General features: G+C 38.9%; 1 protein-coding gene across 1 annotated transcript in view; it reads right to left on the minus strand.

The window, feature by feature from the left end:
* Positions 1-16,134, minus strand: part of dgkb (diacylglycerol kinase, beta) — a 696,992-nt gene that overhangs the window by 404,084 nt on the left and 276,774 nt on the right. Inside the window, exon 16 of the mRNA XM_028817172.2 lies at positions 9,135-9,209. Within this exon, the coding sequence (XP_028673005.1) occupies positions 9,135-9,209 (75 nt within the window). The remainder of the gene's footprint in view (positions 1-9,134; positions 9,210-16,134) is intronic.

Raw genomic sequence — 16,134 nt, forward strand, 5'->3', positions numbered from 1 at the left:
GCAAAAATCTGTGAGCAGACGAATTTAACCTGGTCTGACGCTTTACCCCTGGCCTTAATGGGATTGAAAGGGAGGACACACCGGCATTTGGGACTTTCGCCGTTTGAAATTCTGACTGGACGTCCCATGCCTGTTAGCATGGTTATTGGAAATGTTACCCTGCATACTGTGGATAATGATCTTCTCTCTAGTCTGACTGGTCTCCGAGCATCCCTGAAGGAGGTCCAAGAGCAGGTTAACCAGGCTTGGCGAACCAGTCCTCCACCAAAGGAGTCCCAGATTCCCCTGGGAACCTGGATACTGGTCAGAGACACCCGAAGGAAGCACTGGCATCAACCTCGCTGGAGGGGATCATTCCAAGTGCTGCTATCCACACCTCACGCCGTTAAAGTCGAAGGACTTCCTGCCTGGATTCACGTGTCGCATTGCAAAAAATGGCCCTCATAGCTCTGCTAGTCCTAGTCTTTTCTATCCATCTGACTTTGGGACAACGACAAACAGGTGGTGACCATCTGACTCAACAACTGAAGCAAATACATGGGGACTTTCCCACGTTAACTTTCCAAATATGGAAGACTGCCTCATTCCAGATTGACTTTTGTGCCATTGCTCCCTGTGGATCCAGCAGACAAGACAAATGGAGATGGTCTGAAAAATACGTTTGTGTGACTCGACCCGGGTATAAATCTGATTCAAGCTCCTCTTCCAGCCTGTCTGAATGTTCAAGCTGGAGTGGTGTGTTTGCAAACACTGGCAACCAGGACTTGGGGTATAATCCGTAGGAAGCCCAGGAGCATGATCTAAAAACAAGGTTTTCTATAATTAAATCAGGGTTTACTCCAATTTATGAATGTAAGGTAGAAACTTGTAATCCTTTGATTATCACTCTAAACGACCCCTCATATTATGATAAAGGAACCTATATATTAGGGGCCTATGTTTCTGGCACATATCCCCTTGGAAAATTTATTATACAGGTAATAGGGACACAACCCGCTCTTGTCACAACTAGCTCAAATATCTCTGCTACACCTCCTCCTGACGACTTACCCTCACAACCGGTGAAGTATCTAAATATTACTTCTTTGTCATCTACCTTTGCGGTGGAAACAGGCTATGGAGACCACAATCGCTGGCTCCAGTGGGTGTTTTTCTCTGCTAGACAGGTAAACCAATCAAATTGCTATGCCTGTGCCACGGCCCGACCTCACCTGGCCACAACCACTTTTCCCCTAGCTGACCCCTCACTTCCAGCAGGACTCTCTTGTGTATTACAGCTATTCTCTTCCCCGACTCCCCCTACTGACCCTTTATGCACCTCATTCCGCCACCTTTTTCCTCCTTTTCCCCTTATGACTCCGCCAATGTACCGCACCTATTGGGCTAATTACACCTGTTTGTCCCGGAAATGTTTCAACTCATCCTCTCCAAAGGTTGGTAGTCTGTCCCCTCGGTGGTGTCAGGAGACTTACAATGTAACTCCTGGCACCAACACCCATAAAAACCTTTCTCATTCTTGGTTTTCCTCCCACAATACCCCTCATGCTGATATATGGTGGATGTGTAAAAAAAATATGCTACTCTCAATCCTTCCCTTTGATTGGAGTGGCTGTTGTACTCTAGTCCAACTGATTATGCCCTTCCACATTCTACCGCTTCACTCATCTGCTACTAATATCCCTACACCTAAACCTCATAGATTTAAACGATCTGAATGGGGATTTACCTACCAAAACAAATATGACCAAGCTTTACATGGCAAAGGTGTATATATAGATTCTATCGGAGTTCCCAGAGGTGTTCCAAACAAATACAAAGCACGTGATCAAGTGGCCGCCGGGTTCGAATTAATTATTTTTAATAAAAATGTAGACTGGATAAATTACCTTTGTTACAATCAACAACGCTTTCTAAATTATACTCGTGAGACCGTCGAAGGTATTCATGAACAACTAGATAAAACATCTCTCATGACCTGGCAAAATCGAATCGCACTTGACATGCTTTTAGCTGAAAAAGGCGGTGTATGTGTCATGTTCGGTGATAACTGTTGCACTTTTATCCCTAACAATACCGCTCCTGATGGATCAATAACCCACGCGCTTGCTGGCCTCACTGCCCTTTCTCAGGAACTTGCGGAAAATTCTGGTATTGATAATCCACTGGATGAACTATTTGCTAAATGGTTCGGATCATGGGCTGGATGGATCAAATCTATTTTCATCACTGCCATAATTTTCTTTGCAATAATTGTTGTTTGTGGTTGCTGCCTCATCCCCTGTACCCGTGGTCTTCTGCAGAGACTAATAGATGCCTCTGTCACAAAATCCTACTTCCTTTACTTCCAACAATCCCAAGAATCCCCGACCGCCCCTTTACTTTCTGAATATGATGATGATGAACTTACCGACTCTGTTTAAATTACTAATGTGAACATTTTATGTTCAAAGGGGGGAACTGAGAAAGAGAAAAACCATTACCTGTATAATCATTTTAACAGTATAAGTATATTACTAGTTTGTATTAATAAGCTATGGATTAATTGCTTCTAATAAGACTTACATATCAAAGTATTAAGTATTTACGTGCAAAAGCTAAAAGAACAAACTTGCAACATTTCTGTCAAACTGCTGACCTTTTAGTCTGTACTCAGGAAACTGTTAATCTTAAAAAACATCTAGGATTGAAAAATCAGCAGCAACAGGCTTTTTCACTTCTTCTTAAGTTGTTTTGAACAAATGTGTTGTAATTTTTGGGCATATTACTGAACCCCCCAAAGAATTGTGTAACCTTGTCTCATGATAAGCTGTCTCTGTAAGATGTATCAATTATAAAAAGGGAACTCAACCCTCCGCAAGATTGGGCTATTGCTGGTAACTGTCAGTGACACAAACTGACAGGGGCTGCAGTGGTCTCTCTGTTCAGCAAGAATAAAGAAATTGCTTTTTTACTCTACATCTGCTGTCTGCCTGCTGTTTGCCTCGAACCTTCGTCCACACACTCCTCCCACGTCCATTACCTTCACATTGTTTTCCTTTTATTTCTGATCCCTTTCAACAACTATATGGCGACATCAACTTCTCAACTGTGACTCCGGAACAACTCAATACGCGAGCTATATTAAACGTCACCAACGAAGACTCGCTACACCATAATAAACAAGTACTGAAACTTATCCCTACCGATGAAGTAACTTTCACCAGCGTTGCCTCCATCGTCACAGACGATCCCGCAGATTGTTTCATTCCCCGAAGAATTTCTTAACAGTCTTACTCCCACTGACATGCCTCCGCATAAACTCAAAATTAAAATAGCTTCAGTCGTCATGCTTCTCAGAAACCATCCATGGCAAGCAAGACGCACGCAAGACAGCGCCACGCCCGCCAACTCACAGAGCCCCACCCACCAACAATAATTCACTAAGCAGCCGTGCGCGCAGATGATTTCCACACGTGTTCAGTCTCTCTCTGTGCATTCCCTGTGCAGCGAGCGAGCGATCCAGAGAGAGAGAGAGCGACACACACAGGCGCGTGAGAGAGACACACACACACAGACGCGCGAGAGAGAGACACACACACACACAGGCGCGCAAGAGAGAGAGACACACACACAGGCGCGCGAGAGAGAGACACACACACTGGCACGAGAGAGAGAGGCACACACACACTGGCGCGCGAGAGAGACACACACACAGGTGCACAAGAGAGAGACACACACACACAGGCGCACGAGAGAGAGACACACATACACTGGCATGAGAAAGAGAGACATACACACAAAGGTGCGCGAGAGAGAGAGAGAGACACACACACAGGCATGCAAGAGAGAGTCACACACACATACAGGCGCGCGAGAGAGAGACACACACACACTGGCGCGAGAGAGAGAGGCATACACACATTGGCGCGAGAGAGAGAGACACACACAGAAAGGTGCGTGAGAGAGACACACACACACACAGGCGCGCGCGAGAGAGACACACACACACACAGGCGCGTGAGAGACACACGCGTGAGAGAGAGGGGGCTGGACTCATAAGGCAGAGAAAGCAGTTAAAGAATGCACCGGGCTTGATTTTGTTTTCACTTCTGTGTACAGCGATCGGTTCGTAGCCTGCATTGTTGCAATGTTACTTTTCTTGGTGGTTTATTACATTACGGATGTTTCAAATGTTAATTTTTTTCCCTGTGCTTAAAACTCATTAAAAAAGTGTTTTTCAACTGTGACTCCGGAACAACTCAGTATGCGAGCTATATTAAGCGTCACCAATGAAGACTCGCTACACCGTAATGAACAAATACTGAAACTTATCCCTACCGACGAAGTAACTTTCTCCAGCGTTGCCTCCATCGTCACAAAAGATCCCGCAGATCAAGTTTCATTCCCCGAAAAATTTCTTAACAGTCTTACTCCCACTGGCATGCCTCCGCATAAACTCAAAATTAAAATAGGTTCAGTCATCATGCTTCTCAGAAACCTCATGCCAGCAAGAAGTCTCTGTGATGGCACTAGACGGACTGTTACCAGCATTCACTGCAATGTGCTGGAGTGTAAAACTATCGCAGCTCCTACCTCACAAACTGTCCTTATTCCCCAGATATTCCTAACCCCATCAGATTCAAATTTGCCTTTTAGTTTTACACACAGACAATTTCCTGTTAGATTGGCCTTTGCAATGACAATTAATAAGGCACAGGGACAAACTTTCAAAACGATATGACTGTATCTGCCAAACCCAGTTTTCAGTCACGGACAATTGTATGTTGCTTTCTCCAAAGTTCCATCTTTTCATTCACTCACAGTCGTATCCTCAAACCCACCCCATTTGGACAACTGTGTCGTTCAGGAAGTGTTCACCCATCAATACATAATTATGCGGCGTATGCTACGCCGCGGGTTGGCTAGTTTTAAATATAACACTACATAGGACCTACACAGAGGTTAACATAGTTATAGAACATTTAATTAACTAAACAAACATTTAAAGTGTATCGGATTTCATGGTAAAAGAAAATTCCCCTAACAAGGAGGTAACTACTTGATAAATGGACAAGAGGAAAACAAAAACTGCAGTTTACAGCATTTCAGTAGAAGATAAACACCCTAGAATTCCATGGTCTTTTGGAGTAGGCAAGATTAGATTTTTGTTGTTTCATTCCGCATGACCTTTGTCCCCATTAATGGAATCATACAGTTATGGTCATAGAAGGTAAATGGAGATGTTTCAGTCATGAGATAAAACATAATGGTGGATAGAAAAAATAAGCCAGGCTAAAAGGTATAAACTTAAAGCAGACAGGATACACTGAATAAACAATGTCTGAGATGAAAAGTAAATATATAATAGAGAGACAAGAAAGAAGTTGCTGTACTACAGTCTTCTCTGATGCAACTTTCCACTTCTTCTGTTCCAAAGGAAAAGACTGCATAGGAGGCAAGGTAGAGCATCAAGAAGTTCTGATACAGGTAGAAGGTCAGAAAAGTTAGAAAAAAAAATCGAACAACAAAACCAAATCTCTAGGCAAAAATTACAGTCAAGAAAGCAAAAGTAAACTTTCTTTCACTATCTTGTTTTAAAGTGCCCCTAACCAAAACTAGCATGGTTACCAAATGTGTCAAGTTATTACCAAGTCATGAGACTGGCAATGGGCATTGTGACAGTAAGCAAAATGGCCATCATCATGCAGAGATGATCACAAAATGGTGTTGAGCCTCCAAAAAATAGAATACAAAACATTATCAGAACACTGATAAAATAATACAAGTATTACAAAAACAAACTAGAATTATACACCAAGCCCAAAATTAAAAACACAAGGTTTACAAAACCATGATCACAACACATACTAAAGTTAGCTGGTACAGTAAAATATAATAGTTGAAACCTAACTTCCCTAAAATTTTCACATATCTTTTACCAGGAAAATCACCTTGGTCAATGTAACAGTGGCATCACACATTTACTTAAGAAAAGGAATCAAATAATCAATAGTACTGAAATAAGAGTAACCTAATAATAAACTCTGATAAAGGTACACTAAAATGTTCAATCTTAAAATGTTCAGACTGATAAGAAATCCTTTACAGTAAGTAATATGTAAAATATTACAAATTTGATAAAAAGTCCCTGACAGTAAGTAAAATGTAAATTATTCCAAGTTTGAAAGACATATAGTTAAGGCTCTACCACCATACAGTATTGTGGTTTTATTTATTTGATGGTTGCAATAAGCCAAAAGTTAACAGTGAAAATTAAAAAAAAAAACATTCATGCAGTTGTACTTTATTAGGGAAAATACAACCTTTGGGAGCCTGAGGCCAATGGATCACCTCTCAAAGTTGGACAGAATTACTAACAACCATAGCTTTATGAGTGAGAGGAAGTCACTCAGTCCATTAAGCCTATCTGCTTTACTAATAGCTAAGATGTCCCAGTTCCTACAGAAAATTTAAAAAGATGTTAAAGCTTTCACTTCCATGATATTGCTCAGTTGTTTGTTCCAGATTACCATAGTCTTCTGTGAAGTGCTTCATGGTTTCAATCTTAAATGTACTTTCTTTTCATTTCCACCACTGTCCATAAGTATGCAATCCTCTATTTCAGTCTTATTTGTGCCTTTGAGAAATTTGAATATCTGAATAAGGTCCTTACGCAGAATATTAAGCTTAAGAGTATAGAGAGTTATTCTCTTAGCTTGTCCTTTAGTCCTGGGATACATTTGACTGTTATTCTCTGCACAGTGCCGTTGTGTCTTTTTTTGTAGTGTGGTGTCAAAAGCAGCACACATTCCTAAAGGCAGTGTCCCAATTACATTGTACAGTTTGCATATCATACCTTGATTTATGTTAAAGGTTTTAATTTTTAAATCATAACTTAACATTTTATTTGCCTTTTTAATTGCTTCTGCCTAGATGATGAGGATGTTGTGTCAATGTAAATCCTTAATCTCTCCTAGAGGATGCTTCCTGTAGGTTTTTGTTGTTCATGTTGTATCTATAATTAATATTTCTTTTTGCCTGCGTGTGGTTCTTTGTACTTACCTACATTTAATTTCCCTGTTCAAGTGTTTGTTTTGAAGAATGTCCAGGTCTTTTTTTTATTATTTTTGCTTTCTACTCAGCTTTTACTGTCCCTTCAATTTTACAGTAAACAGTAAAGGTCCAAACATACTGTAAATCCGTGAGAAAATCCACTAATTGTTTCTTCCTATGTGGAGCCTTTTCCTCTTATGTGTATGCTTTGCTTCTTCTAAAATGATAAAGCTCACAGTGATGACTAGAGGATTACAATGTGAAATCTATTACCTTGCCAGCATTAAATAAAATGCCTCAATTCTGACACTGAGAAACCAATGTTGCCAATAAAAGTTCAAAATGTTTACAGTGAAATTCACCTAAAGAAGCATTAATAGTGTAACACACAAACTATTAATAATGACAAAAAAGACTAGCCTAAAATTATGTAGCTATTGGGAGTTGGAACATTTTTTATATTAGTATATTGTAAAAAATAGAGTGTAATTTTTTAAAGACAGATTTAAAACTTTACCATCGAAATAATATTTTTTCAGTTACAAAAGTGTGGCGTTGCTTTGAGGTTTACCTGTATTTACTGAATATTATCTGTCATATAACGCATTTGCTTTGCATTGAATGTGATGGCTGTTATATTGATGAAACTTTAAAGTAATACATCTGTCTCATCTACAGCCCTCTCAAATGTGATACTATGGTTGGTCAAATTGGTGAAGCCTGCATTTTCTTGCCTTTCATTATTTAATTAGAACCCACAAACTTCATAGAACAAAAGCTAATTTGATTCTGTAACAGATTACTGTAGTTTACAGTTTTTGTAAGTGATTTATATGCTATCAGAAAGACATTCACTGAAAATGAAGGCTTTCTTTGTCTTTCTGCACTTCTACTTAAATGTTCTAATAATTTCCTGAATTGATTATTACTGTTATTTAGCACTGAGAAAGTAAAAGGTAAAAACGATTACAAATTTATAATTACATAAAAGCCCATAGCGTTTAAGCATGACAAAGTGCGTCTGCTGCCAAAAAATATTTGTAATTAATTGTTGTTTTCTGTCTATAATTACAGAGAATCAGAGTGTGATCTCTCTCCTGTCTGTGTAATATGCGGGTGAGCATCCCAGCATGACACCACATACTGCTTACAGATAAACCTGTTTGACTGTTTTGACAGACAGGATAATCTCTAATGGAGAAAAAAAGTACTTAACACTCCAATAAAATATCAAGAAATAAAGCCTTCTAAATCTGAATATGAAAATGTAGCTTGCAGAATTGTTGGGTACGCATGAGCATTTTGAGGTTTGTGTTTTTGTCTCTGCAAACTGTTTTGTTAAATTCAGATTTTAGTGATTATTTTATAATGTCATTTGCATCCATTTGTCTATTAATGAATCAAGTTAGAAATTTAGAGATTTTTAATGAGTTTCCTTTTAACAATATCAGATCTTTTGCCTTGCAGCTCCAGCTCTTATTTTTCCCACAAGTACACCTATTTGCTATCCTGATTCATTTTTAAAACATCATTTTAAAAGTGGATATATACAGTGGTACAGCCATATTTAACTATATATTATTAACTATATAGGTTAATTACTAAATAGCCTTATTTTCCAAAACCACTTATTACCATTCAGAATTTGTCATGTAATCAGAAGGAGACCAAACTCCATATGCAAACCCAGTCCATCGCTGGACACATTTCTGCAACCATGCTTAGTGAAAATATGTTGATTTTGAGTTGGTAATCCACTCCAGCCTACAAGTGTTTGGGATGAGGGTGGAAACCGAAATACATGAAGGAAACCCACACACAAAAAATGAATGTGACCATGCAAAAATTAGATCCCAGGACTCTCGAGAGCTAGTAGTACTAAATACTGTGCCATTGTGAAATCCAAAATATCTTTAGCATACAAAAATAGTTATAAGTCATTTAAACACAATTACTTTTCATCTTAATTTTTTCATCAATGTTTTGTTCCTAGTTTCATAAAAAGTAAGAAATGCTTCCATTCATTTATACATTCTATTCAAATAGGTGACCATACTGTATTTTTGTGCAGTTTAAAGAGTTTTAGAAAAAAAGAAACTTACCCTGGCATGGGTCCGTTCATTGCAAGATTGTAAACTTGACGGGGATTCAACAGGTACTGAAATTTTCTGAATATTCTAAGAAATAAGATTATAGAATTACAAAATTGAAGATATGCAATGACAAAAAAGCATGCAGTATTCAATTTCTTACAAGTAACCTTCACCTTGTTTCATTAATAGAAATTATACCAGAAGTGCTTATATGAGAGAATAATATTTTTACGTTACTTATGTTAATATTTTAATATATACTAAATACCAGTGGGCATAGGGTTTAGTTTTCATCTGCCCTGTTTTGCCACTTGTATGTTTGTTTCCCCTATGTTTCATAAAGGTTATCACATTTAATTTTGGAAATCAAGATTATTATAAAAATTACATCATGCAACTCAAAAGGAGTTTTACTTAACTAAATTGTGGCTTCTGATGTTGGTTCTAAAACAAAAAGATAATAAATTGGGAATAGATTCTGTATTGGTTAAATTTGTGGGACAACTCCAAGTCTAGAGTAGAAAAGACTTTAAATAATTAATTAATTATAATAAAATGCTGTATGTGAGTCTTTCATTTTCTTATAAGGTTAATGGGCATTTTTTATTAAATAATCCTATTATAAAATTTGAGCGTAAACTTAGCACACACATTTCTATTAAAATTCTGTATTTGTTAATATGAAATGCTCATTTATTACGATCAGACTCCACTAGGCTCATCAGTTGACCTACACAAGCTTCTGTAAGTAGAAGAACAGTATTTTACCCAACTATTGCCCTTTTACACTGAAAGACTTAAAGGTATATTGATGTTTTTCTCATGAAAAATTCATTTTATATTAAACATTACAGTTTTACATTAAAATGACTTTCAAGGAGTAACCCTAGAAAACAGTTATCTATAAAACATTTATATTCTTTAGAGTAGAATAAGAAGCAATCATTAGTTTTATTAATTCAGTTGAACTGAAATACTCTATATGAAGGAATGACATTTTTATGAAAACTAAAATGTTTTTTAATACAGCTGGTTCTTTTTGCTTAATGCTTATTACCTATATGAAAAAGCAATCATATCCAAACTGTATTTGTTTATGTACCCTAACATGAAATTTTCCAAAATAATCAAGAAATTGTCCATTTAAAAGAAACTCTATGCGACACCCATTTTTAATAAGATTATTTCAGGGGGATTCGAAAAATCCATATTTATAATTTTTGATTATATTCATTTTCAGAACATTTACTACACTGTCATATTAAATGACTTCTGATGAAGATATTTTACTCATCACTGGAACATAGTACATGCACAAAAACAATCATACACTTAATTTATTACATTAGAATATCAGCATAATATTGAAGTCATATAAGTAAATTCATCAACTATAGTTTACAAATTATTTATTTATAATCTGGAGCTAAAAGACTACTGGGCTGACCACTCTGCCATTACTAATATTAACAAAATTGCTGATGACAGGAATACTTTTGAATACTTTACAAATTCTATGACCCTTATGGTGTTTTGTCTCTGTTTCCCAGGGTATTTTTACATAATTTAATCTGATTCTGTGCTTTCGTAAATTTAATTTAATAAAATAAAAATCAGCTGTGTTTTTAAAGTCTTGAAGGAAGAAATTTAAGTATAGTTTACTTTCATAATGGAAATTATACTACACTTAAAACTTTACAAGCTATAAAAGTGGACAGGAGGTGAACAAGATACTGTATCTTCAATGTAAAGAGTCTGAGGAGCAGGCTTTTACAGGATTGCGCTCCACAGAGGTACAGTAGTGCATGGCAAGACACAAAAGAATACTTATTACTGACATGTACATCTAAATTTTGATTTAGAAGTGAATTAAGTTTGAATTCCTTGTGTGCCATTCTAATTTTGGAGCTGCTCCCTCAGGAGAGATTACATGGTCTTGGTTACTAAAATGATGAACTAACAGACAGAAATGCAAAACTAATACTACTGCAATTGCTTAATGATGTTAATCCAATCATTCAAATGGTATAATTGTATATTATTTATTTAATGGGTGTTTCTTCTTTAGAATAACGTCAAGGAGGCATGACTCAGCACTCATAGGATGGGCATACCCAATACTCACGGATAAATGATGGATATATAGGTAATCTAGGTAAAACAGATATAAACCAGACAATCTAGTGAGAGGGTCTTTTCCATCTGAGAATAACATAAGGCACTGCTATTCTGCCACTTGGTGGAAGAATGAGAATAACCTTAAAACCGCTGTAGCTGTAAGAGTCTAGGTTGTATACTTTATGTAGTTCTTCCAACTATGGATAGATTGTTTCTTGATTTTGATTTTTTTTTAATTTGATTTACTTTGCTAATCCCTGAGGGGAATTTGTCTTTTTGCATGACCTTTGAGGGTCAGAGCACAGGGTCAGCCATTGTACAGTCAAGTCAAGTCAAGTTGGGGAGCATGCACTGGTACAGTGCGTTGCTGCACTCACCACAAGATGAAACAACTCGGGATCCCGGTTGGCAACACCCAGGCAGACACGCAGTCTAGTCCCACCCTCCGGAAATGACCCTCTATCTGCCGCAGCCAGGTGTTACGTGGGCGACCCCTTGGCCTGGTCCAGCCACTTGGGTCCCCAGCAATGAGGATCTTACAAGCTGGATCACTCTCAGGGAAACGCGCCACATGGCCGTAGTGCCGTAACTGACGCTCCCTCACAATGCAGGTGATGTGCCTCATTCGGGACTCCATGAGCAACTGCTCATTCGACACAAAGTCAAACCCATGATGACATTTTTTGACATTGTACAGTGCCCCAGGTATATTGAATAGAACAGTTTGCCCTCACTGCTATTTTACCAATGGTTTCTTACCTGGTATTTAAGAGCTCATTAATAATTTCAGGTCACAGGTACAGATGAGAGAAGACATTCTTAATAGGTTCTGTGCAATGTGTAGTCTTGTATAAATGGCACTATATGAGCAAGGGTGTACCTATTGATTGAAGACCCAAATGCTGAGTGGACACACTCTGGCTGACAATTTTAGAGTTCTGATGAAGGCACTATATATTACTACAGTTTGGAATATATGCTGCTACATAAAAATGAACCTAACATTTGGGATTGTGTGAAAAGCAATGCATTGTCATAATATTACATTTGCACATCATATAACAGAAGTCAGAAGAGTCAGAATGAAAAGCCTGAAACACATTCCCTTTGTTTTCTATATGGTGTGAAGCCAAGGGCATGTACAGCCACCCTAACCTGACACAGATAGGCAGAACACAAGTTTCACCACACAGGACATGTTTACTTTACAGCTGGGGAAGCACTTTCTTCACTCCCCACAAGAGCACAATATCCACACCACACCAAGTACAGCACAGTCCCTTCACCTCCAGTCCTCCTTGCAGGCTTTGTCCTTCTTCCTCCTGACTCTGGCCTCCTGAGTAGTGGCCCTGGCTGCTCTTCTAAAGTGTTCTGGGTGCTCGTTGACTTGCTTCCGGCAGCACTTCTGGGTGTGACAGAAGTACTGCAAACAAGGGCTCAGCAGTTCTCAAGGCACTCCCTGGCGATGGCCACGGGCCCTAGCAGGGTTGAGCTTCCATGGTCCATATACATGGCATTGCTGCCCTCTAGCGCTCTGGGGGATGTTATAGTCTGAAAATGCTCTCTCCCCCTGGACCTTCCATTTTAAGAGCGTCACGTTCGCCATAGTGTTTAGAATGATACTCTTGAATTGACTCTTTTCAAAAGCGAAGTCCAGGTATCATCAAATCAACTTTGTGCATGGACAGTAATGGCAAAGTGAAATTAAACTTGCTTGCTTTTTCATAAGAATTTAAATTTTATTTTTTTAACATGTAAAATTTGTGACACTCTAAAACTAATAAATAAAATGCTATAGAAAAATTGTAGAGTCTGCATACCTTTGTAAATACTCACTGTTGCCCCAAATAAGTGAGAGCATTTTCTTTCAAATTTAACATTAATAAAGTGCATGAATATGTGGTTTGTCACAATCACTAAAAACAGAATAATATGGTTAACTATAATATTATCCTATTATTAAAAAATCAAAAAACCTAAGTTAGTATAGCAGGTGTGGCTTGGTGGCATAGTGGTTGATGCTAGTGCTTCAAAGATCTTGTATCCTGGGTTCAGAAGTTACCTGGTTGTTGTCCATGAGGTGTGAACATATTCTCCCTTTGTACATGTGGGGTTTACAATTACAGCTCCAAAGATGTGTGTAAGAAGTAACTTGGTGATTCCAAATTGGCACTTTGTGAGTGTGGATGTATGTCTGAGTGGACATTGCAATGAATTGTCCAGAGCTCTTTCTTGCCTCTCTGTGGCACTGAATTGGATTAAGTGGGCTTGAGAATGTTATGTTACTAAAATAGCAAGACATCATTAAAGAATATGACAGTAACTAAGCAGTCAGATCATATCAACAATAAGATTACTATCATCATGTATGAGAACTAATAAGAATACAATAATGAGCCCACTATTTGATGTAGTTAGTATCTTTACAAAATGTTAACTTTTTGTTTTCATTGCTTACACAAAAGAATCTTACATCTTTCACTAACCTACAAAAACAAAATTCTCACATGTATGTCTGATATATCTAAAAACACCTAAACGTATGCGGAGAATCTTTTTTTTATGACACATTTTTAATGTTATTAAAGAAATGGCCTGTTGTGTTATTTAATCTATATTCTACATTCTTGGAAGGTTCACGGGTTTTAAGAAATGTACACTGTGCATTTAAATTGATTATTAGATAGATAGATAGATAGATAGATAGATAGATAGATAGATAGATAGATAGATAGATAGATAGATAGATAGATAGATAGATACTTTATTAATCCCAAGGGGAAATTCACATATTCCACCAGCACCTTACTGATACAAAAAACAATATTAAATTAAAGATTGATAATAATGCAGGTAAAAAAACAGACAATATCTTTGTATAATGTTAATGTCCCCCCGCCCCCCCAAAGGTGGAATTGAAGAGTCGCATAGTTTGGGGGAGGAACGATCTTCTCAGTCTATCAGTGGAGTAGGACAGTGACAGCAGTCTGTCGCTGAAGCTGCTCTTCTGTCTGGAGATGACACTGTTTAGTGGATGCAGTGGATTTTCCATAATTGATAGGAGCCTGCTGAGCACTCGTCGCTCTGCCACAGATGTCAAACTGTCCAGCTCCATACCAACAATAGAGCCTGCCTTCCTCACCAGTTTGTCCAGGCGTGAGGCGTCTTTCTTCTTAATGCTGCCTCCCCAGCACACCACCACGTAGAAGAGGGCGCTCACCACAACCGTCTGATAGAACATCTGCAGCATTTTATTACAGATGTTGAAGGACGCCAGCCTTCTAAGAAAGTATAACTGGCTCTGTCCTTTCTTACACAGAGCATCAGTATTGGCAGTCCAGTCTAATTTATCATCCAGCTGTACTCCCAGGTATTTATAGGTCTGTACCCTCTGCACACAGTCACCTCTGATAATCACGGGGTCCATGAGGTGTCTGGGCCTCCTAAAATCCACCACCAGCTCCTTGGTTTTGCTGGTGTTCAGGTGTAGGTGGTTTGAGTTGCACCATTTAACAAACTCATTGATTAGGTCCCTATACTCCTCCTCCTGCTCACTCCTGATGCAGCCCACGATAGCAGTGTCATCAGCAAACTTTTGCACGTGGCAGGACTCCGAGTTGTATTGGAAGTCCGATGTATATAGGCTGAACAGGACCGGAGAAAGTACAGTCACTTGTGGCGCTAATGTGTTGCTGACCACAATGTCAGACGTGCAGTTCCCAAGACGCACATACTGAGGTCTGTCTTTAAGATAGTCCACGATCCATGCCACTAGGTATGAATCTACTCCCATCTCTGTCAGCTTGTCCCTAAGGAGCAGAGGTTGGATTGTGTTGAAGGCGCTAGAGAAGTCTAGAAATATAATTCTTACAGCACCACTGCCTCTGTCCAAGTGGGAGAGGGATCGATGTAGCATATAGATGATGGCATCCTCCGCTCCCACCTTCTCCTGATATGCAAACTGCAGAGGGTCGAGGGCATGTTGAACCTGTGGTCTCAGGTGGTGAAGCAGCAGCCTCTCCATGGTCTTCATCACATGTGATGTCAGAGCAACAGGCCGGAAGTCATTCAGCTCACTAGGACGTAATACCTTTGGGACTGGGGTGATACAAGATGTTTTCCAAAGCCTCGGGACTCTCCCCTGTTCCAGGCTCAGGTTGAAGATGCGCTGTAGAGGACCCCCCAGCTCCGATGCACAGACCTTCAGCAGTCGTGGCGATACTCCATCTGGACCCGCTGCTTTGCTGGCAAAAAGTCTCCTCAGCTCTCTGCTCACTTGCGCTGTTGTAATTATGGGTGGGGATGTCTCTCCTATGTTGGTATCAGCAGAAGGATTTGTGGAGGGTGCAGTACTCCGAGGTGAGAGTGAGAGTGGGTTAGGGTGGTCAAACCTGTTAAAGAAGTTGTTCATTTGGTTTGCTCTCTTCACCACATCTCTCTCGATGGTGGTACCCCGCTTCGAGCTGCAGCCAATGATGATCTTCATTAGGGTTAGGTTAGGTTCATTACATCCATATATTTTGTGTGTACGTTTGTGTGTTTAGTGTACTGGCACCAAGACAGTTTAGTTTCCTTCCTTGTGCCCGTTCCTGCCAGGACACAATCTAGCAAACCTCCAACTCTCAAAGACATTTTGTGGGAAATTAATTAATTACTGTTGATTGCAGGAAGATTTAACATTTTCCATGAGTACAAAGGTAACTTTTTATTCCTTACAAAAAGAAGTAGCAAAGAGACCATTACTAAATACAGTATATTATTCATCTGTAGCAAGAAGTTATCAGACAGCAATCGATGCCTTAAAAAATCTAAAGGCATATGAAAGTAGTTATGTAGCTTCATTAAAACTCTATATGTGAAAACAATGTAAACATTGTCTTCATTGTATGCA

The sequence above is a fragment of the Erpetoichthys calabaricus genome, chromosome 13 (genome assembly GCF_900747795.2).
Source record: "Erpetoichthys calabaricus chromosome 13, fErpCal1.3, whole genome shotgun sequence".
NCBI classification, from domain to species: domain Eukaryota; kingdom Metazoa; phylum Chordata; class Cladistia; order Polypteriformes; family Polypteridae; genus Erpetoichthys; species Erpetoichthys calabaricus.